This window comes from Chamaea fasciata, unplaced genomic scaffold (assembly GCF_029207755.1).
Source record: "Chamaea fasciata isolate MVZ Bird 193981 ecotype frontalis unplaced genomic scaffold, bChaFas1.0.hap1 SCAF_4, whole genome shotgun sequence".
NCBI lineage: Eukaryota > Metazoa > Chordata > Aves > Passeriformes > Sylviidae > Chamaea > Chamaea fasciata.
This window is the reverse complement of record NW_027094089.1, coordinates 27,463,653-27,485,626: the sequence shown is the minus strand read 5'-3', so window position 1 is coordinate 27,485,626 and position 21,974 is coordinate 27,463,653. Positions and strand designations below refer to the sequence as shown.

Sequence of the window (21,974 nt, the reverse complement as noted above, 5' to 3'; positions counted from 1 at the left end):
GCAAGTAACAGTGTCGTGAAGATTCAGGTTGGATATTAGGAAAAGGTTCTTCACCCAGAGGGTGGTTGGGCACTGGAACAGGCTCCCCCCAGGGCAGTGGTCACAGTGCCTGGGAAAGTTCAGGAAGTATTTGGACAATGCTCTCAGACACCCAGTGTGAATTTTGGAGTGTCCTGTCCTGTGCAGGGCCAGGACTCGGACTTCAGTGATTCTTCTGGGCCACTTACAACTCACAATACTCTACTATTCTATTAATACTGCACTGATGTTCCAGTCATGCCAGCTGCAGATATGCTTCTAACAAACCTGACTCAAAGGTACAACTGTCCCAAGTGAGATGTCTCCAGCAGAACTTTATGTTTCAAGACATAGTTCCAGCTTCCTGAAATGAAGTTTTAAACTCTGAACAATCCAGAAGCCAAGTAACCAACAGGGTGCACCCACTACTCACAACAACTCCCATCAATTCTGAGAGAACATATCTGTAGCTTTACAACCCCTGGAATGAAACCAGTGTAAAGGGTTTCCTAGATCATTCCTCCTAAGCTCTGCAGCTTGCTCAGCAAGAATAAGGGCTATCAACAGATCCCTGCACTGTATCAGCTTTCTGCTGCTCTTTCACTCCCTTATACCTATTGCAATGGCCATTATATATACATTACCGCAGCTGGTTTTAGCTAGGGTAGAGTTAATTTTCTTGCCAGTGGCTGGTATGGGGCTGTGTTTTGGATTTGTGCAGAACACAGGATTGATAACACAGAGATGTTACTCCTGAGCAGAGCTCACACAGAGCCAAGGCCTGTCCTGCTGCTCACACTGCCATGGTGGTGAGGGGACTGAGGGTGCCTGGGAGGCTGGGAAGAGACACAGCCAGGACAGGTGACCCCAACTAACCAACGGGATATTCCAGACCATGTGACATCATGGTCAGCATATAAAGTGTGGGAAGAAGGATGAAGGGGGGACATTTGGAGAGATGGTGTTTGTCTTCCCAAGTCACAGTTACACGTGATGGGGCCCTGCTCTCCTGAAGATGGCTGAACACCTGCATGCCCACAGGAAGCAGTGACTTCATTCCTCATTTTATTCTGCTTGTGTGCAGGGCTTTTGTTTTCCCTACTAAAACTGCCTTCACCTCAACCCATGAGCTCTCCTGCTTTTACCCTGCTGATTCTCTCCCTGATCTCACTGGCAGGGCAGTAAGTGAGCAGCTGCTTGCAAGGGTCAAACCATGACAGTCCTTTTTGGGGACACAGACAGGAGTCAAACCATTGAGAAAATGACATATTTGATCGGTATGACTAGACTGAACTCACAGTTGTTAGTGCTGCTCAGCTAGTGATAAGCAGGCTCCTGTTCTTGCCACAGGGCTCGCTTGCCTGACTGGGTATTAGAGTCTAGGGACAGTGGGTGCTTTTTGCTTTAGCTGCTTGCTGTAGTGCAGCACCGCCTGAGAACATTTTGCTAACAGCCATGGGGATGGGGCCTGGGCTGGCAGGGGCAGTGCTGCTGTTTCTGTGCTGATGTACTGGACAGGCTGGAACTCCAGTGTGAACTTGAGTTGAAGAGACTGTGATGTGTGAGTTTACAACAGAGCATCCACCTGCAGCCTGTGGAGGACTCCACACCGGAGCAGGTGAATGCCTCAAGAAGAATGTGACCTCAAAGGGGAGCCATGCTGGAGCAGTTTGTGAATAACTGCAGCCAGTGGAAGGACCCACATTGGAAAAGTTCAGTAAGGACTGTCTCCCGTAGCTGGGAACTCATACTGGGACAGGGAATGTAAAGATTCCTTTGCAACTTGTAGTGAAGATCATGGTGAAGCAGCTGTCCCCCTGCAGCCCTTGGAGGACTATGATGTTCTTTCTCTAAAACACATGAAGGAACATGACCTTTTCCCATAGTCAATTCTTTTTTCATTCTAGATTTCTCTGCTAGAAGAGTCACATCAGTGACATCAGTCACAGGCCTCCCTACTGATTTAAGATCAAACCACAGAATTGCTTTAACACCAATTCTGTAGCCTAATCTTATATGGGAGCAAACACTACCTTGCATGTAGCATAAAAATCTGTAAGACTAAAAAATGCAGTTACATTACCTGCAGAGATCTCAAAAAAGCATGTAAAAATACTCGTATGTTTGAAAATGGTCTGAGGAAAGCTTGAGTTCATCCTTGTTTGTTCTTTCCAATCTATGTATAAATACAGCTGTAACTGATAAACGTACTTTTGTTATTTTTCCACTCTGTAGAATTTGATACATATTGCCATGATCTACCAAAAGGGTCCATCTCCAATTCCTCGTACCACTCAACCACATATTTGGCTGTTTCTGGTTCAGAGGTTATCCATTGCACCACCACTTCTTCATTTGTTGTAGAGGTTATTACTGTTTCAATCACCTGAGAGGCTAAAAATTTAACAGAAAATATCAGCAACTCTGTCTTCGTAAAAGATTCAAAAACATAGAGAATTCAATAACAGGTCTCTCTTTCAGAATCCAAATTTTGCAGTGTGTAAAACTTTATAAACCAAGTTACTACCAATTTTGCAGGTAGCTCATAAGCACTTTTGATCAAGATGACAAACACAATGTAACAGGAAAGCAAGTCAGCAATCTCAAGAATGATACTGAAGCAAAGGTGAACCATCAGCCTGCAGAACAGAGGTAATGGAAGTCTGAGTGAAAACCCAACCTGCCAAAGTAGAGGCAAAAAAAACATGATGAAGCAGAGAAAAAAAAAGATGTATGTGGTGGGGAGGAAGCACATCACAACATAGAAAAATAAAGAAAAAACACCTTTGTGGTGGGATGCAAAAGTGGATAGGGTGGTAGTCAGCAACCTCTAGGATACAATTACATTAAATCTACATATCCAGTTTTCTGATTAGAAATGCAATTTGATTGAGCATTTCCAGAGGGACACTTGCACTTACATCATGAACAACTGATGTTAGAAGTGATTCAAGAGTGTCAAATACAACCTCTCTGTCAGGCCATGGCTGCCAGCAGGATGTTGCAACACAAGGCTCAAAGCAGTATCAGAATTAAACATAAGAGCCAAAGAACAACTCTTGTGCTAGAGCAGACCAGCTTCCTAACCCTTCCTAATTCCAGTGGGTAGGATGGGTACTCTAGGAATGCATATGAAATGAGACTAAACACAAGGCTTCTCTCCCTGCTTCCACTAACACAACTCAGAGACTCTTATTCATCATATCTTTGAATGATGGTGTTCAATACTCTGCAATAGTGCCCTGTGGTAACTAATCTTATGAGATAACAAAGGGATGCAAAAGAATTGGGTAGCATTCCATAAATTTATTTGGGAGGTGTAAAGTTAGAAAAAAAACCTAAACCAACCAAAAAAAAACCCTCAGAAAGTAATAGAATAGAAATTCAGTAAGACATCACAAAGTATAAATACCTTAACAATTGTATCTCAGAACAAAACCCCCAACAATAATTGTCTGTAGCAGAAATATGATATGTGACAGCAAAACATGACAAGATATACATAGATACATATGACAGAAGTCCTTAGCACAATTTTGCTTCCACTGTATCAGAACTTAAACAGACATCATGAAAAATCCCATTTCCATTAATGAGAAAAATATGATATTAAGAAATCTTACGTTTTTCATTAGTGGATGGAATCCTCAAAATAGCTTCAGGAGACTCTCCAGCAGAGTTATAGGCAGTGACAGATATTATATGTGCCTCTTCATTTAAAAGTAAGGTGATTTTCTTTTCAGAAGAGTTTTTGGTCCTTTTACGTGCAGTCTTGTTTTCTGGAAAATACTGTATTTTGTAGCCTAGAATTCTCCCAGAAGGCGGAAAGATTTTTAATGGCTAAAAAAATATACAGTAGTAAATGTTTTGCAGTGTTATTTGCACAAACAAAAATATATGCCGTATTAAAGATCAAATTACAAAACTATTATACTGCATTTAGAAAAGCAAGATATTTTCTTCTGGCCCATCTTCAGGACAGACAGCCACGACAATTTCCTTTGTGGATTTCAAAAGTCAAACGCTGAGATTTGAAATGCAAAGAGCCTTTGGACACTTTGCTAGAAGATTAAAGTGAATTTAAACACAGCTTTGGTAAACTGGATTATTTAAATGCAGTTTAAGGACTTTCAACGAGATTTTCCAGTGATTTGAACACAATTAAATGCTCCCTTTCCTCACAGATTACAATACTCCATTCATCTACCATTCAGTAAACAAAAGCCTTTTCAATTCTAATTTAGCTCAGTGAGTGTTTTTTTTTTCTGATAACAGCAAATGCCTATGGCAGTTATAAGTCCTACAAACTAAAATACTTAAATACAACATCAGCTACATGATACCAATATGATTATCAATTCACAAAAAATGTATATACCTTCCACATAAGATGTACAGATCTACTTCTAGATGAGTGTGAAGACTCAATTACTCTCCACAAATCCACTTTTCCTGAAGGAGCTATTTAAAGACAAAAAAAAAACACCTTGTAATTTGTTGCTATATTAAAAAGGCAGTTTAATATGGTGAAAACAATCAAAATGTCTCAAACACAGTCTAAGAGAAACTCACTTTTAGTAAGTTTTCTCTTCTGTGGTGCTATGCCTTTTTTTCCCCTAACTACATACTTCTTTCTTTCACTAAGTTTCCTGCAGCTCGCTTCTATTTGTTAAATTCTAGAGTCTCCTAGAAGCGATTTTCTAGTCTTGTTTTATAACTGGCATTTTGATTTCACTACTTAGAATTTATTTCATGGAACATACATGCTGTACTACTTTTCTGCTACTATCTTACTTTGCGTTGTTAAATCTTAATCTACACTCTTAATTTTCCCTCTCTTCACTGTCTACACATCTGTTTTCTTCCTTAGCCCTATGTTGTTTGAATTACTTTTCAAATCTCCTCCAGTACTTGCTGTTATCTTTCAGTTTTCCTCTTCTATCTTTAAACAAAATGCATATGCTCCACTTAAGCAACAGGATTCTAAATTCAATAGAAGATAATAAGCTGAAACACAGTTTTTCCCTACCAAATCCTAATGCCTCCACATATATCAGAAGAAAACTTACAGGTAGGCAACTTACCTTCTTCTTCTGTGCTTTCATTTTTCTCTCCACTCCATCCACTCCAAAATGCTGACTCATTATTGATACACCGAATGGCAACAGAATAGTTTGTGGAGTCCCACAGACCTGTGAGATTACATGATCCTGTACGCTTGAATGAATTCAGTGAGACATTGACAAATTCCTGGAAATAGGTACATGAACAAAAATGATTTGATATAAAACTGCATGCAGATATAGGACTTATTTTCTTAAAAAAACCAACCAAACAAACAAAAAAACCCCACCAAAAAAACCCAAAAAGAACCAACCACAAAAGATGCAGCAGTTGTGTTTCCCACCTCACTCTTCTGAAACTCAAGATTGCTTGTTTTACACTTCATTTCTTTGTGTGTTCTCCCTGTAAAACTCCAGGGTTTGAAAAACTTGATCCCAAACTAGGTCTCTACTGACTGACCTGTGGCTTGAACAGTGTGCAGCTCACATGTGACTCAAGAGCAGCTGTGCACAGAAGCTGCTGGAGGAATGCAGCTCCCACTGGTGGGAAGCAAGTGGTTACTGCTAAAGCCATTAGTACAATAATGTCCCACAACAGCATCCTGGGGAAAGCAGTGATTCCCCCCGTTTGTGAGTCAGCTGTGTACTTGGTTTCCTGTCTTGTTTATCTTTCCTGAGTTACAAGGCCTGCTAGCTCTTAGCCATACAACAGTGTGGCCATGGGCTGTCCCAAAGATTATCAGCATAGGATTAAAATGAAAAAGCAAATGAAAAGAGAAAAAATTCTTATAATAAGTTAGTCACAAAGAAACTGGCATGCAAAAGAGAAATTATGTAACTTACGGTAAAGTTTGAATACAAGTTTCTGTATTGAATCTGGCAAATTATAGGTTTTAAAGGGATAATCTTCTCAGGCATTTTCCAGGTTACTGTAAGTAACTGCTTTATACCAGGGATTTTTTTAACTGAAAGTATTTCAGGAGGGGCAAATTTTTCTAGAATGAAGAAACAAAACCATTAAGAGAGGAAAATGCTTCTATAAAAGTTCAGAATTTCTCTCTCTGTGTTCCGAGAAGTTAAATCCTTATCCCAGTAACACACATCCTGTCAGAGTATTCATGTTTTATTTTTATTTTATTTTAGTTTTATTTTATAGACATAATTCTACATATGGGAAGTTACCTGTAAGAGAAATTGCACACATAACTGATTTAATTAAATGGTACTTCGAACAACCTGGTCTAGTGGAAGGTGTCCCTGCCCACCTAAGCCCTTCTACAATTCTGTGATTCTACGCACAAAACCACTCTCAAATAGATGTGCAGACATCTTTCATTTGTATCAGCACTGAAAAATATTACCCAGAGACAACAGCAGGGAAAACAAATGAAGCAGAGCTGGGATCTGACAAGACTGAACTGCAGATGAAGAAAGAATTTAGCTGAAAAGAATCTGAGGTGGAGAAAAGTGTAAAGGAGATGATGGGGATAGAATGGACTAGCAATGAGAAAAGATATGGCTGGCATAGAGAATGTGAAGAGCCATGAGGAGACACCGTAGGTCTGAACTCAGGAATAAAGGATATGACTGATGACGAGTGTTGCAGCAAAAATCAGTCAGTTATAAGGGTAATTGATTAACTACACCACCAAAACGAACAGAGGAGAAGCACAAAACAGAGGGAAAAGAGGTAGACGTAATATTATTGCTTATGTGTGCAATCATTACAGCACATACAACAGGTGGGGTTTTTTAACATTCCTAACCAGAAAGTGAATAGCAGAGCAAATGATGGATGGCCCTTGAGAAATTATGATATCACTATTCATTACAACCAGGTATTGCATTGATATTTGGTACCACTCAGGAATGTTAGGAGTTTGAGCACCAATTAAGCTGACAACAAGTTTTAATATATGGCCTTTACTTCTCAGTAATTAAAAATTTATAATGGATGTATTAGACATCATCTTAAAGAAATACCATTGCAGTTAGATGTTGCATAGCATGCAAGCAACACCCTGTCATCTCTCACCACCTCACAGTAAGATCAAGAAACTGCTGAAAATTACTGGTGTAACACCAACAGCAGTAGTAGAAGAATTTTATATGGAAAAGTGATAAATTAAATCTTTATTCGTTCCTTTCAATTACCTATTCTTTGCAAAGGTATAGAAACACACTCTGTTAAGGATTCACCCAAAACATTTTTAGCTTCCACCTGAAAACAAAAATCATTACTATAAACATTATGTGGATAAAAAAATGAACATGACTCTGTTGTATTCTGGCAGGGTGTGACTGTATCTGGAGAACTCATCCTAAAAAAGAGAAAAATAAAAGTAGTTAGAAACTAGACATTCTTAGTATAATTCAAACAAGTTGTTAGGTTATTATTTATATATCTTTGAGCTTGCAAGTTTTTCTACCAGTGAACATCTTTATATGACATGTTGGTGCAAATGAATACCCTTTGCTAATTTCCCTGCCCCCTTGTACCAGTGCTTTTGTAGTCACATGCTAAACTCAGCTAGGGAGATACCTGGATTAAAACTAATGTTTAGACTTGGCTGGAAACAGTTCTGCAATCCAATTCACTCTGTGGTTAATAAGTCTGTGCTTACACGGGAAGGAATAATATTGAAATGTGCTTTCAATGGCTGTTTTAGCTTCTGGCTTCAAAAATGCAGCTAAGTTATAAAATATAGAAACACCAGAAGTAATAAGAAAGTTCCACATTAAAAAGGTGGAAACCTAAAATGTCAAAGCTAAAATGGAGAAAAAACCAATGAGGTTTTCCTACCCTACAATTTAAATTTAAAAAATAGTTGTCAATAGTATACGCTTGTACAACATGAAAAGTACTCTCCAGAGTCTGAATTCCTTCCCATTCTCAAGAATAACTTCAGGCATTTTAGAAATTTCTGCATGAAACAGTATTACCTGGAGTCTTGGTTAGGCAGAAAAAGAGCACTACTAGAAGCAGCACTATGAAGGACAGATGGAATAGTGCACCTCAGACAAATCTGTGCTACCGCCTTCAAAATACTATCTGGGATCTGCCTTGAAACAACACTGATTTCACCATTGTCACAGTCACTTATGAAAAACCAAGCTCCTAACCAACATTTAAAATCCAACAGAAACTGAAACAACCAAGTATCTGTGCTTCAACACTGAAATGCATGAGACCACATAATTTGTATTTGTAAATAGAAATCCCCAAGCAATCCAAAAGGACAGCTCTGGATTTTTTCACTGAGATTTTAGACTCCAAGAGTCACTAGGTTAAATGCTACTAGAGTCAAGCAGAACACTGCAGTAAATCAGTGGCTTAATGAATTTTGATGGGAATTTTTTAAAGCAGATGAGGAAGCAATCTTTCACACACCCAAAATTAGGACAGTTCATTACATATAAAGTTTCTGGGAAACTCTCACATAAAATGTTTCCATTATCCATTTGTGAGTAAAGTCACTCAACTTTCAATCTTATTAGTAATGTTACTTCAAAAGAACAAGTGAGTATCAGCTCTGATAGAAATATTTCGATACTGGATATTGTTTGAGAATGCTTATTTCCTTTGTACAGCACACTAAAAAAGTACCAGACAGCAAGTATTTTCAACAAGTACCAAGCCTGAATTAATCAATTTAGATTACTGAGAAATGCCAAGACTCCTATCTCCATGATGATTTCAAGTTTTCTTTAAACAGAAGTCAGGATGAGAGAGGAAGAGAACTGATTGTGCCCAGTATCTCTAGTACTTACAGTTTCCGGTAAAGAGTATAGTTTGTTGCAAAATTTGTTTCTCTTCCTGCATTCCAGGTACAAGTAAGGTTAGCATCATAGAAATAAATGCAGGAAATATTTTCTGGCATGTCTGGACGAACTACAATGGCAGAGGTTAAAAAAAAATCCAGTAAAAATAAGTAACTTTATGTACACCCGATTTTGTTGGTTAAAAAGCAGTTATGGCAAACTTCATTCACTGTCTTCATAGCACTTCATTTTATCATCCCTCACTGCCCTCAGAACTCCTCACAAAACCAAAATCAAAACCGCTCTTTCTTACCCTGAGGAGACAGTGAGATTTTCTTCAACTGTTTCTCAGAAATACTTTATTGAGTGTGCCTAAAGGCAGTAACTCTTTAACTATCATATATCAAACTACTGCATACACTGTCCTGGACATCAAAGCATACACACACACCCCACCTTCCCCTACAACACACCCGTAGTTTAGGGTGAGTCCAGAAAGTAAGAGGGAAACAAAAAAACAGCAAGAGCACAAAAAAAAGGCATTCTCTGACAGACAGAACGCCTTTTGGTTCTCTCCCAGATTATCAAATTGTTTAGCCTGTGAAAAACTCAAACCTAAGAAACCTACACAGCCTCAAGAGGGCAGGACACAAGTTCCTGGAAAATGGATCTATGTGACCTTGAATAAATCACTGATTCTGGACCTTCTTTATCTTATAAGGAAGATAGCACAAAGGAAACAATCTTCTGCAATCTCCATAGTCTGAAGTCATCCATAAAAATGTAACACTCTGAAAGACTTTTTTGTTACAGCTCAATTTCTTCACGGATTAGAAGAAATTGGAGTAGAAGAGAACTGTGACCAATGAAATAAACTGGTTGAAAAAGCTGTCTTTTCTAAACAGTATTTTTCTGTCCCATCTAATAGAATTGCCAAAAGATCTTTTTTTTTATCAACAAGCTTACAGCACATTAAGCTTTGCAGACAACCAAGACCTTTTGCTGGATTTTTTCTACAGATGTTTTGCTTTTATTACTTTTTTATTAGAATGGGACCCCAGGCATACATTAGTATGATCTGGATTTAATCTGTTCAATAAATTAGAGAATTCACATATATTTTTTAATGTTCTCCATAAGAGAGTGTAATTATAATTTCTTAAGAAGAGAGGATTAGAGAGGAAATCCTCTCTGTAGAAGGCTAAAGTTGGCTAGGCTAGAAAGATGACACAACCAAAGGGACAGACCCACTACCTTTGGAACTCATCAGAAAACTTGAGCTGGGGAAAAGTCAGGGACAGAGAGCTTACAGACCTGTGTCAGTAAGGAACGCTGGTAATTTCATGCTTTATTTCAGAAAAAATCCCCATACGTACATATATGTGTGTGTATACACATATATATATATATACACACTTGAATACATATGTTTTAAAATGCCACAGCCAAAATTAGCTGGCTTAAAAGTAAAATTATTATAGTAAGTATTAAAAAATGTTAAGAGTAATTTTTGTGCCTTTCTACTTACAGCCAGATTTAACTTCTGTGTGAACCAAAGGTAGTTCCTTGTCCACGTACTTCATGAAACATTTCACATAAGCTGTGCTGTAAGTGAAATTATGGATGGTTATATTAGATACAGTCTCATTCACAATGTTATAGTTTTCTGGAGCAATCAATGCATCATTCAGTTTCCAGATGATGTGGCTTGCGTTTCTCTGAGGCATGTAGTTCTTTCTAAGGACACAGGATAGTTTCAGAGAGGATCCTCTTTCAATTTCAGGAGATGAAGGAAAAATTTCAGCATCTCTGATAGAGTTTTCATCTAAAAACAAAATCAAAGACACAACATAGCCATATTCCTCTTAAAATACTATTGGAAAAATGCTAAGTTGTTTTGTTTTTCATACAGAATTGAAATAAAGTCCCAGTGAGTCATTCAAATCAGACACGGCTCTTTGAAAATGCAGTTCACGTTAATTACTGTATTACAATGGATATTACATTAGAGTGACGTTTCAACAGTTTCACAGACATAATTAGGAAGTTTCCACTCAGATACTTTTTAAATAGCTGTAAATGAAGTAAAGAAAGCCTTGCAATTTAAGCCTATTTTTAGAAATATATTTATATTTATAAAAATAAAATTTATATTTATAAATATAAATATTTTATAATATTTTTATAAAACATTCCTATATGTAAAAAATATGTGTGTAATTTACATGCATTTATCATTACTACTACAATATCCAAAACTACATTAAATCAGTAAGGCTAAAATTTACAACTAAGCAGCAATATATTTCAGAACTCTTCAAAATTTCATTGGGAGAATGTTACCTCTTGGAAAAATTTCTTAAGGCAAGACAGGTGGTAATAATCCAGAAACATACCTGCTACAGAGCTGCAGAGCAGGACAAGCATCCAAATCAAATTACCGAACATTTCCTTCTCAGTAAGTACGGGCAGAAAATGCTGTCATAAAAAAGAGAGGGTTTTATTTTTAACAGTAAAGTGAAGATGTCTTTTAATACTTTGTTAGTATTTGTGTAAGAGTTAATAATGTTACTCAGCTTTTCTAACTTGTATTCAAGTGAAGTACTGCTTTGTCCTAAGTGTTACTTTCCTAAACAATGGAGAAATTTGATGCAGTTTTACTAAGACAAGTTGCATACAAAAGAGATAGCTAAGTGTACCTAAAACACTGCTTAGGGCAATCCAATCCACACAAGTGTTTTACCTTCCAAGGATCATGTAAATAACTGGTAAGAAATGGATCTCCATTCATTTGACATTCACCCTGCCTAGTCTTTTCTAAGCAGATTCATCTAGTGAATTCTTTCGAAAATTAAGGCAGTTACAGAAGGAATGATCTGCCTATCTTGTTCATCACCACCTAATAAAGAAATTGTTCAGGAATTGGATAACAATCCAGGTAACCTTTCACCCAAAAGAGTGAATTCGTATTTTTTCTCAGTTCAGTGTCCCTGAAAACAGACCTGGGTTCACTTTGCAAAGACAAAGAAAGGCACCTCTCTTTGCCTTCCTTTTAGAAGAAAAGAACTACTGAACTATGGTGCAGTCAAAAAATCTCAGACTCTAGGTTAAGAAGGATGAAAGCAAAGTAGTAGACTGATTTCTTCAAGGAGCACAGATGAATCTAGGGTTCCATAGGAAAAAATTACAAAAATCAAACACTCTCCTTTCCTCAAGTGCTGCTGTCAGCACTTAGGGAATCACAGGAATGTTTGCCTGAAAGGCATCCCTACAGACCATCTGATCCAAACTCCCTGCTTATACAGGGCCTCCTACCACCAGCTCCTCAGGACCATGTCCAGACAGCTTTTGAAAATATCCCTTGATGGAAAGACCACAAATTCTCTGGATAACCTGCTCCAGTACTCACTCACTCTCACAGCAAAAAAAAGTATTTCCTGATGTACAGAAGGAACCTCCTGTGTTTCAGCTTGTGCCCATTGCCTCTGGTCCTATAACTGGAATGCTTCTGGCTCTGGCCTCTTTGCACCCTGCCCTCAGATGCTGATGAGATCTCCTCTGAGCTTTCTCTTCTCCAGGCTGAATAGTTCCAGCCCCCATACGGCAGATGCTACAGTACATTGTCATTGTGGCTATTCCCTGAACTCTCTCTAGTATGTCCATGTCTCTCTTGCTATCAGGAGTCCAGAACCGGACTAAATACTCCAAGGACGGGCTCATCAGTGCTGAACAGAGGGACAGGATCACCTCCCTTGACCTGCTAGTTCCAGTCCTAACACAGCCCAGGAAACCTTGTCACAAGGGCACATGGCTGGCTCAAGTTCTCCTGGGTGGCAGGGAGCACCAAGGCCTTTCCTGGAAAGCTGTGCTCCAATCGGCCAGGTCCCTTTACTGCTGTACGAGGTTGTACCTCCCCAAATGAAGGATGTGGCACTTCTCCTTATAGAACTTAATGAAGTTCCTGCCAGCCCATTTCTCCAGCTTGTCAAGGTCGCTGTGGACAGCAGCTCCACCCTCTGGCTTATTAGTCACCCCTTCCAGTTTTGTGTCATCAGCAAACTCACTGAAGGCAGACTCTGCCAGAGCATTCTAATCCAGAACACTAATGAAAATGCTGAACAGGACTGGATCCAGTATTGCCCACTGGGGTACACCAACAGAGACATGCCTCCAGATGGACTTCACCACCGATCACCACCCTGTGTGTCCATTTATTAAGCCAGTTTTCAGTCCACCTCTCTGCTCATCCAGCCCATGCTTCATCAGCTTGTCTGTAAGAACCCCTGTCTGCAAAGTGGCCCAAGTCCAGCATGAATGGCAACCCACACTACTCCTCTGGCTAGTAAGTAGAAAATCTGCCCGTAGAAAATGTGTCCGATCCCCTTCACCACAGGAGGGTCTAGAGCCCAGTATTCGTACTCCCTGGACAAGAAGGTCTAGTTACAATGCTCACAAGCAACAGGTGGGCATTACTGTTTTGCAGGTAGTTAGGGTCCATGTTTCACATTATGTTTTCAGACTTGTCTGGGATTTCAGCTCTCCATCAAACCAGTGTCCCAGGAGGGCTCCAGGTGGGAGGCAAGTACTACCTCCCTAAAACAGGCATACCAGTAGCTTTCAGTCACAATAAAGTATCCTCCCACAGGTTCCAATAATGCCAGGAAGCAGGTGTGCACCAGGTCACTTGACAGAGATCTAAGATGGACACAGGCAGTAGGGGTTATGCCCTATGCCATGGTTCTTTCCACAAAAACTTACTGGATTTGCTAGAAAATTAAACTTTACAGTAATCTAATAGAGAAAAACATGGTAAAAACAATGCTTTGAGCTCAGTTTCTGTCAGAAATCAAATTAAATATTAGGTTAAGTTTGCCTTGGGAAGCATTTTATAAACTCTGAGGCTATGACACTAAAAAACAGGAGGAAAAAAAAAAGAAAAGGACATGCAGTATACAAGAAAAATTAGGGAGGAGTTTGTCCAGTGACATACTCCTAAAATACATGAGTAGCAAGATGTGTACCAACAAGAAACAAAGCCAATACATAAAGAGAATATATTACTACCCATTCATGTAAGGGTGTGTGTTCTTGTTCTCAAAGAAATAAAGATGAATCACACTACTGATCGCAATAAAAAAAGACTACTTGCTCCAAGTATTCTGTACCAGCACAAGACTAGAAGCTTTTGTCATTGTCCTTTATGTCCCTGGCCAGATTTAATTCTATCAGGACTTTTAGCTTTGCTAACTTGATCCCTGGGCTGCTCTCCCAGGCTACCTGTCCCTGTTTATATCCTGTATAGACCTCCTTTTTGTGTTTGAGGTCATCCAAGCAGCCCTCCCACTGTTTTTGACCAACTTCCGCTTTGTTGGAACACATCAATCCTGAGCTGGAGGAAGATGATCCTGGAGTATCACCCAGCTCTCTTGGACCCCTCTTCCCTCCAGGGCTTTATCCTGTGGTATTCTACCAAGCAGGTTTCTGAAGAGGCCAAATTCTGCTCCTCTGAGCTCAAGATAATGAGCCTATTGTCCTTGCTGCCCTAAGGATCTCAATCAAACTACAGTATTTCACAGTTATGGCAGTCAAGATTGCTCCTGAGCTTCACCTTCCCACCAGCCCCTCCTTGTTGATGTCAAGACAGTCCATCCTAGCACTTCTCTTCATTGACTCCACTGTCACTTGGAGAAGGAAGTTACCACCAATGTATTCCAAAAACCTCTCGGATTGCCTATGCCTAGCTGTGTTGTCCTTCCAACAGATACTGGGGAGGTTGAAGACCGCCATCAACACCAGGGTTTATGAACACAAGGCTTCTCATATTTATCCATCTGTAGAGAGTCTCATCTGCTCAGCCTTCCTGGTCAGGTGGCCTGTAGCAGACCTCCACTATCAGGTCCCCTGTCCCTGTCTTCCCTTTAATCCTGACCCATCACCTGTCTGTCAGCTCCTCACCCACCCTCAGCCAGAACTCTGTGCTCCCTAGCTGGTCACTGACATAGAAGGTGACACTGTCTTCTCATTTCCCCAGCTCGTCCTTCCTAAAGAACCTGTATTCTTCCATTCCAGCACTCCAGCCATAGGAGCCATCCCACCACATCTCCACTATGCCAAGAATATCACAGCCCTGCAGGCACATGCAAGTCTCTAAGTCCTCCTTTATTCCCCACAGTAAGAGATAAAGCTTCTGCTGATATCCTATACATGAGGATTTGCTGTTACTGAGGGGATACAAGACAGAAGAGGTTGCATTTCAACCAAAATAGTTCAGATGTTTCCAAGAACACAGCAATTTTTTTGTCATATTCCTTCAACTAGCTCCAGTAATCCCCTATAGAAGGAATGGAATTTTTCAGAAGGAATTGGAACTCAAGACGTATTGGCAAATCATGAAAACATTTCTGAAAGCTTAAACTGAAAATACCACATACCATGACATATCCCACCAGAGTGGAGCACAGCACTACAAGAATAGGCTTGACCAAGCTGGCTGCAATGTCAAGTTAGAAGTCTTTGAAAAATTCTAGTTTCACACGCACACCAGAAAACTTAGTCGATAATTCCAACCAGTCAGTGGGTGCTCCTCATCCTGCATTCATCCTGTACCTTTTCCCCCTCTTCTAGTGCTTCTCTAGTACTCAACTACACACTAAGTCACTTCCACTTACCAAAATAGCAGACAACTGAGAAAAGAAGTACTTGTACAACATTAGCAAATGTAAGCAACTTGCTAGATGATCAGACAGGCATCTTGTTGGGGGTTAGGTTTGTTCCTTCTTTCTCTAAAGAATTTTTTTCCCCATAAGTTACCAAGGAGACCAAGTGTTGGATACTTGAGAGTACTTAACCGAAACAAAGAGGTGGACAGAGTTGGAAAGGTAAAATAACGCAGGTAAAAGACAGAGCTTGAGGCAGCTGTGGGCTCTTCTTTTTTTTCGGCGTTCGGGGAGAGAGAGAACGGCTGTTGCTGGCTGGAAGAGTTTCACTGTGGCCAAAGGGATCCAGTCCTGGGAAATCTGCTATCACCGGTTCGGCCTGAATCCTGAGTTTTCTCTGCCACCCGCGGGAGCTGAGCCGGCCCTGCCTCGCCTTCGGCTTCTTCGGCGCTGCTCCTCTTGCTACAGTGTGACCCTGCACCCCCTGTGCTGCCGGGACATCCTGCCCCTGCCTGCCGGGACACTCTGCCATCCCAGCTACCAGCCCGGGACTTTCCACTGTTTCAGCTTGGTGCTCTGAGGATCCTGCAGGGACACCGAAACCAAACTGCCCTGGGTTTTGTGAAACAAAGCCCTCAAGGTTCTTGGTACTGTTGTCGTTCGTTATTAATGCTGTAGTTGTTTGGTGGGGTTTTTTTGTGTTTGTTTGCTTTGTAATACATACTAGTAAAGAACTGCTATTCCTATTTCCCAAATCCTTGCCTAAGAGCCTCTGATTGTAAATTTATAATTGAAAATGAAAAAAAAAGGGGGGGGGGGGGTTTACACTCTCCATTCCAAAGGAAACTCCAGTTGTTTTTATTACCTGGCAGATACCTGTCTTCCCAAACTAAGACACATCTGAGTTGGTGAAATAGAGAACTGAGGAGAAAGACCTCCATGACTTTCCCCAGACATGATCTGTTAATTTGGTTCAGTCTTCCTGCTTCCACTTTCTCCGGTATCAATTAGCAGCTATTTATTTGGCATGGCAGCTGCTAGTTATTACTTGCCAGAAACCAATGTAGTGACTCAGTAGGTCACAATGCTGCTTAATTCTTATGTGCTTGTCAGGACTCTGATACATGATATGTGACAAAATAGCTCTTTGCCTGTTTATTGAAGAGGTTGTGTATGTAAAAGTGATGCAAGAATGTGTCTGAGTGAAAATTACACCGTATGTGCCTAAGTGCTTCAATTAAAGATGCCTATAAAAGCTAAATTCTGATGGCTTAACAAATATGAACAGAACTGTCTTCTTCAAGTCATTAAAAATTGATTCATCAAAGCCAGACTTTTCCCCATATCGTTTTAAAGGGCATTTCTTAACTGCCCTTCTTCCCCATTTCAGGACATGAAACTCTTCAATTCAGATCCATTTTTAAGATTGTTTTTAACTACACGAACTACATGCCTGTATATACAGTGTAGATGTTACACCAAGAATAAAGAACATGCAACATCTGTAAATGTAAGGATGGTGTGTCATAGAGTATCACTGAATCACAGAATGTTAATGACTGGAAAGGATCTTCCATCTAATCCCAATCCTCCCTTCCATGCTCAGGGACACCTCCCAGGTTGTTCAAGGCCTTATCCAACCTGGCCTCAAACACTTCGAGGGATGGGGCACCTACAACCTTCCTGAGCAACTTGATCCAGTATCTCATCACCCTCACAGAGTTTTTTTTTTCCTACTATCTAATCTAAATTTCCCCTCTTTCAATGTGCACCCATTCCTCCTTGCCCTGTCACTCCAGCTCCCGTGAGAGAATCCCTCTCCAGCTTCCCTGCAGGCCCCTTCAGATACTGGAAGGTGTCTATGAGGTCCCCACACAACCTTCTCTTCTCCAGGCTGCACAGCCCCAACTTGCTCAGCCCATCCTCACAGGGGTGCTGCTCCAGACCTCTCAGCAACCTCCTGGCCCTCCTCTGCATTTGCTCTGACAACTCCTTGTCATCATGCTGGGGACCCCAGAGCTGGATGCAGTGCTCCAGCTGGGGTCTCAGCAGAGCAGAGGAGTAGAACCCCTGTCTCAATCTGCTGGCCAGTGCTGCTTTGGATGCAGCCCAGGATTTCCATAGCTTTCTGCGCTGTGAGCACTCACAGCTCATGGTGAGTTTTTCATCAGCCATCACCCCCAAGTCCTTCCCCACAGGGCTGCTCTCAATCACTTCTCTGCCCAGCCTGTGGGTGTGCCTGGGATTCCCCCAGTGCAGGTGTAGAGCCTTGTACTTGGCCTTGCTGAATTTCCTGAGGTTTGCATGGTCCCACCTCTCAAGCCTGTCCAGGTCCCTGTGGATGCCATCTCTTCCCTCCCCTGTGTCAGGTGCCCCACACAGCTCAGTGTCAGCACCAAATCTGGTGAGGGCACCCTCGATTCCACTGTCCATGTCACTGACAGACGTGTGGAACAGTATCAGCCCCAGGACCAACCCCTGGGTGACACCACTCATCACTGCTCTCCACGTGGACAATGAGCTGTTGACCAGAACTCTTCCTGTGTGGTCATCCAGCCAGTCCTTTATCCACTGAATGGTCCATCAAATCCACATCTCTCCGATACAGAGACAAGGATGGCAAGTGGGACAGTGTGAAATTCTTTGCTCAAGTCCAGGTAGACAGTGAGACTACCCTTACTCTGCCCTTGTCCACCAAAGCTGTAGCCCCATCACAGAAGACCATCAAATTTGCCAGGCATGGTTTGCCCCTAGTAAAGCCATGTCGGTTGCCACCAACCACCTCTTGTTTTGCCTTTAAATAGAACTTGATTGAAACAGGTATTAGGTGCACTTTCTTCTGGAAAACAAACCCATATGTATTTTAAATTATGATGGCCTACTAGAAAACTTAATGGTGTCCTAATGTACTAACACCACTTAAAGTAAATAAATTCAATGCATATCTACTCAGAAAACTACTAAGATTACAGACATATCTGAAGGAGCCACACGGTGAAGTTCTCAAAATGCTGTATCAACTGCTGACCACAGAAATTTGTTCTAAAAACACTGTAACATCAAAAAAAAAAAAAAAAAAAAGCACCATTATGTAAAAAACCTTGTTAATTTAAAAACTTCAAACCAACTGGAAACTGAAAAAGTAGGAAAGTAATTTTTCCTCTTTCAGTCTCTAAATAGCAAATGTAGGCAAAAAGGATAAGGTAGTTTTGTTCTAAAATTCTGAACGACATAGTGACCAGGAAAAGTCTGTTCTGCTAATAACTGCTGATAACAGCTATTTTGCTTAGTGTACCCTGGAGTTACAGATGCAAAACATGTTTTGAGAAACCCTTTGTTTTCTTACAGAACAGCACACTGAATATTCATACATTATAATACAAAATGCCGCTACACTGAAATTTAAATCAAAAACTTAACTACATGAGCTTGATACTAATAGGAAAAAATAGAATATAACTCGTTATTCTCTGAACAAGTATAACAAATAAGCCTCTATATAAATCCGAAGGTATAAAATGGTCAGATAGATAAAAAAGCTAAAAAACAGGTATTCTTTTACTAATTAACATATTGTACCTCAGAAAAGAAACAGAATTTTTATGGAAAAAGCTTAAAGTTACAAACACAAAACAAGATTTACTGTCTTTATCTTTACATATGGGCCACTAAGTAAGACATTATTAGACAATGGTTGCCTTTGTTCCCCTTTGTGTTGGTGGAGAAAAAGCCATCTCTGCTGTGGCAAACAATCAGGTGAGCAAAATAGATGGGCAGAGTAGGAGGATCCATGCAATGAACTCGGAAGAAATATAGAGCTTTCACTGAAAAGAGGGTAGCTAGATCATAATCTTTTACATTTGTCAGATTTCAGTGGCTTCGATCTGTATTGTACAGAATACACACCTGTCATTAAATCAGAAAGAAGATTCTACTATTTCAGAGCATTAGTACACCTCCTCCAGTCTTGCTTTTCAAACTTTGACCGGCACTAGATGTAAAACACACATCTACTTCAATCATGTTAACAAAACATGTTTTGGAAGAAAGCAAATATGTTTCTGGATTGTTATGGAACCAGCTACAGCCCCAAAATGCAGAATATAGTTATAATCCCTGGGCCACTCAGTGCTTCAAGTAGAAGAAGACAGAACACAGTGCAGGTAATACCCTGCTCCACAGACAAGAGAAGGCAAAACTACAAAACATGGACAAACTTCACTTTCACACTTTCTTGACACCCAAAAAAAATTACCATGACCCTCAAACTTACCTGAACATGTCTGAAAAAGATATTTAATCATGTATTTTAGAAAAGATTATAAACTCAGACTCATTGCAGTACCATAACCCCGCTGCTTCAGATCAACTCATAAATGTTACATATTCTGTTTTTCTTTACTATCCATGCTGTAAACTTTATTAACAATACTTTTGTATATTAAAACTTCAAGGCAAAACATCGCATGGTAGTGAGAAATCAGGCTCCAAACACTACTAAACACGTCTATATTTTGACATCACTTAGCATGGCGTTTTTAATTGAAAATGTGCCCTACAAGCACGAAATTATGCAAAAATTCCCCCCGTTTAAATGATTATTATGGAAAAATCAAGATCTTTAACCTTCAATATTGCAACCTCATGATATAGGCCCAAAGCTTCTTTCTCCCTTTTTATCCCTTTTGATACTTGTTTTATTATGGATTAGCCTCTGACAGAAAAATCTGAACTGACCATTCCATTCTTTCATCCGATCCATAAAGTTTTCTTCAAGCATGAAAGCATTCCCTTACCCAATCAGCTTCTTAATTCATAGATAAGAGTCTAGAAGTTAGATTTCAACTATTTCAGACAATCATAGAATCATTTTGGTTAAAGACGACCATCAAGCACAACCATTAACCAGCACTGCCAAGTCCATCTCTAACCCGTGTTCCCAAACCATCAAGTGCAACCATTAACCAGCACTGCCACACCTACATGCCTTTTCAATAGCCCCAGGGACAATGACTCTACCACTTTCCCATGCAGCCTGTTCCAGTGCTTGACAACTTTTTCTGACAAGTTTTCCTAGTATCCCATCTAAACCTTTTCTGGTGCAACGTGCAGCAATTTCCTTGTCCACTGCTTTTAACGTGGGAGAAGAGACTGATCCTCATCTCACCACCTCCTTTCAGGCAGTTGTAGGGAATGATAAGGTCTCCCTTGAGCCTTCTTTTCTCCAGGACAAGCAACCCCAGCTCCATCAGTTGCTTCTCACAGTATTTGTGCTCCAGACCCTCCACTCCCAAAAGTCATGCAGTCCATTACAGGTGAGAAGGCAAGTGACACTTCCCCAATTAAAGCATGAGTGCATGAAAATGATACTCATGATGGATATGTACACGAACTCATTACAAAAATAATTTTCCCCAGAAGGCAGAAACTGCAAACATAGAAGAAACCTGGGGCCAATGCATTTAAATTTGATACATCACTTCGAGAGAATCTGAGTGAATAGAAATTAAGCAGACAGCAATTAAATAAGAGCCTATCCTTCCTTTGATGATTGCATAAATTGCAAACGTTTTGAGAACTGACTCTTAACCGTTACACACACAAGGAAAACCACTGCCAAGCATCTGTATTGTATTCTTTACAAAACGAGACGAATGCAATGAGCCAAACAGAAAATTTCAATTCTTACTATCTCATGGACTTGAAAGAAAGAAACCAAAAGGATATTTTTGGCCCGACGAGACACAGAAGCACGTCCTGACCCAAGTCTGGGATGAACGCCTGGAGAGATGCGAATGCAAGCAAGCTTCACTGCTAGAGATCCAAGCGAATAACACTTGCGAGTTTCACGCACTCCCCCACTTCATATAAAGGAAAATGAGCAGAGAGACCTCTTCTGAAAACACTTTTTCACTTACCTCAGCTGCCGAAAGGGCGTTTGGCTTAACAAGGTCTGCCTCCCCACGACCGCGAAGGGGCGGACAAAATAAGAAGTTGCTGAGCGCAAGTAACGCTTTTTCCCGTAATTCCGAAGGCCAGAACCCCTCACCCCCGCCGCTGGGACTAGCGGCGTGGGACTCAGACCGTCCCAGCTGCCCCGCGGGCGGATGCTCGGCCCCGCCCTGCCCGGAGCCCGCCCGCCGGCCCCTCCGCACCCCGACCGGCCCCCGCCCACCGCAGCTCCAAGGACGGGGCGGAGCGGGGACGCAGCCCCGCCGCCGCACAGACTGAGGGCGCGCCAGCGCCAGCCCCGCCGCTTTTCCGAAGGGCGGTAATCAGCCGGGAGTGTACGCAGTGGCATTTTGGTACAGATTAATCAAGTCAAAAGAGTGTCCTGAAATCGCTTAAACACGCGCAGCGAAAGAAGCGTGCTGGGTAACAGCCACCGCCGAGGAGCACTCACGCGTAAGGTACCTCATGCATCATTTAGGGCACAGACAGGGGAATAAATCAAGTGATGATGATCCCTTTTAAA

General features: G+C 40.8%; 1 protein-coding gene across 1 annotated transcript in view; it reads right to left on the bottom strand.

The window, feature by feature from the left end:
* Positions 1-21,542, bottom strand: part of IL31RA (interleukin 31 receptor A) — a 32,549-nt gene extending 11,007 nt beyond the window's left edge. Inside the window, exons 1-10 of the mRNA XM_066181161.1 lie at positions 21,418-21,542; positions 11,240-11,321; positions 10,372-10,668; positions 8,853-8,973; positions 7,236-7,402; positions 5,925-6,076; positions 5,103-5,268; positions 4,397-4,479; positions 3,642-3,858; positions 2,230-2,412 (exon numbers count right to left, since the gene is read on the bottom strand). Of these exons, the coding sequence (XP_066037258.1) occupies positions 2,230-2,412; positions 3,642-3,858; positions 4,397-4,479; positions 5,103-5,268; positions 5,925-6,076; positions 7,236-7,402; positions 8,853-8,973; positions 10,372-10,668; positions 11,240-11,291 (1,438 nt within the window). The 5' untranslated portion in view covers positions 11,292-11,321; positions 21,418-21,542. The remainder of the gene's footprint in view (positions 1-2,229; positions 2,413-3,641; positions 3,859-4,396; positions 4,480-5,102; positions 5,269-5,924; positions 6,077-7,235; positions 7,403-8,852; positions 8,974-10,371; positions 10,669-11,239; positions 11,322-21,417) is intronic.
* Positions 21,543-21,974: the final 432 nt, after the last annotated feature.